This window comes from Austrofundulus limnaeus, unplaced genomic scaffold, assembly GCF_001266775.1.
Source record: "Austrofundulus limnaeus strain Quisiro unplaced genomic scaffold, Austrofundulus_limnaeus-1.0 Scaffold51, whole genome shotgun sequence".
Lineage (NCBI taxonomy): Eukaryota > Metazoa > Chordata > Actinopteri > Cyprinodontiformes > Rivulidae > Austrofundulus > Austrofundulus limnaeus.
In genome coordinates, this window is record NW_013952453.1 from 994,658 (window position 1) to 996,243 (window position 1,586).

Sequence of the window (1,586 nt, forward strand, 5' to 3'; positions counted from 1 at the left end):
CTTTGGTTCCCAAAGTTGGGCTTGGGACCCAATTATGGGTCATGAAGCACCTTGGATAATCTCCAGAAATAAATTTAAAGGGTAATAAAATAAATGCTGATGTAATATTTTCCCTATAAATATTACAAAAAAACACAAAATAACTATAAATAAGTATTTATATTTGTGTACAAGCTGTTTAGATTGTCAAAAAGCCTGTGTTTTTAGGGTTATTAACGAAGTTCGTGTACTCAGACTGGTAATATTTGGGGTCACAAGTTTTGGATATTTTGTGGGTCAGAAGATAAAAAGTTTGGGAACCACTGCTTTAGATTAAGCAATAGTTGATATATTTTGTTAAATGACGAAAAAAAAAACCTGACATTTTTCAACAACAGTTGCCCTGATTTCTAAAGATCATCATCGACCATAAGACTTTATTTGCACTTTAATAACACTTTAGGCTATTCGTTTATTGTTACATGAAACCACCAGATAATTTGCTTGTTTGTCTTTTCTAACACAGATTAGATGATGATAATAAACGTCAACACAACTACAATTCGTGTTTTTTGTCTGAAAGTGTGTTTAGTTTGTGTGACAGATGCAGGAGTTAGTTTGAAAGTTTCTCACTGTCTTGTGGCTGAAGTCACTGACTGTCAAACCTTCAGCTGCACTAAAAGGATTTTCTGCTGAGCTGAGAGAAGCTCATTCTGTGCTGTAAAAAAAAATACACATTTAATTGAACTCTCTGAAACAATTTTGTCTTCAAAACTTCTGAAGTTAAACACTGTTTTTTTCCCCCCTTTGAAACTTTACATTAAAGTTAGCCAACTTGTATGGAGTTTAGTCCTCGTTGACTGACTGCCTCCCAAACTCCGAGTCCAAACGTGGACCCGCACCCCGCTGATTGATCCAGCTCGTGCTCGAGACACGTCTCACCTTTGATACTGATCCCGAGCCCCCCCACGTCCTGCTTGGTCACCCGCACCGTGCGCTTCACGTTGGTGATGGTTTCCGGGACCGGGGACGCGCTGAGGTTCGGGGGGTCGCCGTTGACAGCGGCACCTGCGGGACTCGGGCTGGGCTTCGCGGGCTCCTCGGCGCCCTCGCCCGGGTTAACGGTGAGCGTGTCGTCGGTGAGCGTGGCCAACACCCGGACCCAGCGGTCCACGCTCAGCCGGAGCTCCAGGAGTCCCGTTTTCTGCGCCTTCATCGCGGCAGCCATGTTTCAACGCATTCCTGGAATAACTCTAGACGGGCTGGCGGTCCTGTAAGGAGGGGGTGGAGGGCTGGGGAAAGGGGGGGGGGGGGCATGCAGTGACGCGCGCGCGCACACACGCACAAGCTCCCTTTACTTTTTTCTCCTTCCAAAGAGCGTCATCAAGAAGCAAACAGTAAACTTAAAAAACGATTAATGTTGACACACACACACAAAGTCCAAAGAGTTCCATCTGAGTCAATCAGTTGTGTGGTTGAGTCATTTATTTATTTAACTAAAGTACATTTAACAACCTGGCTTCAGACCACAGGTCTAATTTGAACTTTCCCCAACAGGACACACAAAGCTCATGAATAACCAGATGTTTTCATGAGGAAGCATCAGC

The 1,586-nt window shown here is 44.3% G+C and overlaps 1 protein-coding gene across 1 annotated transcript in view; it reads right to left on the reverse strand.

Moving 5' to 3' along the window:
• Positions 1–1,233, reverse strand: part of snta1 (syntrophin, alpha 1) — a 36,887-nt gene extending 35,654 nt beyond the window's left edge. Inside the window, exon 1 of the mRNA XM_014008604.1 lies at positions 922–1,233. Coding sequence (XP_013864058.1) covers positions 922–1,207 — 286 coding nt within the window. The 5' untranslated portion in view covers positions 1,208–1,233. The remainder of the gene's footprint in view (positions 1–921) is intronic.
• Positions 1,234–1,586: the final 353 nt, after the last annotated feature.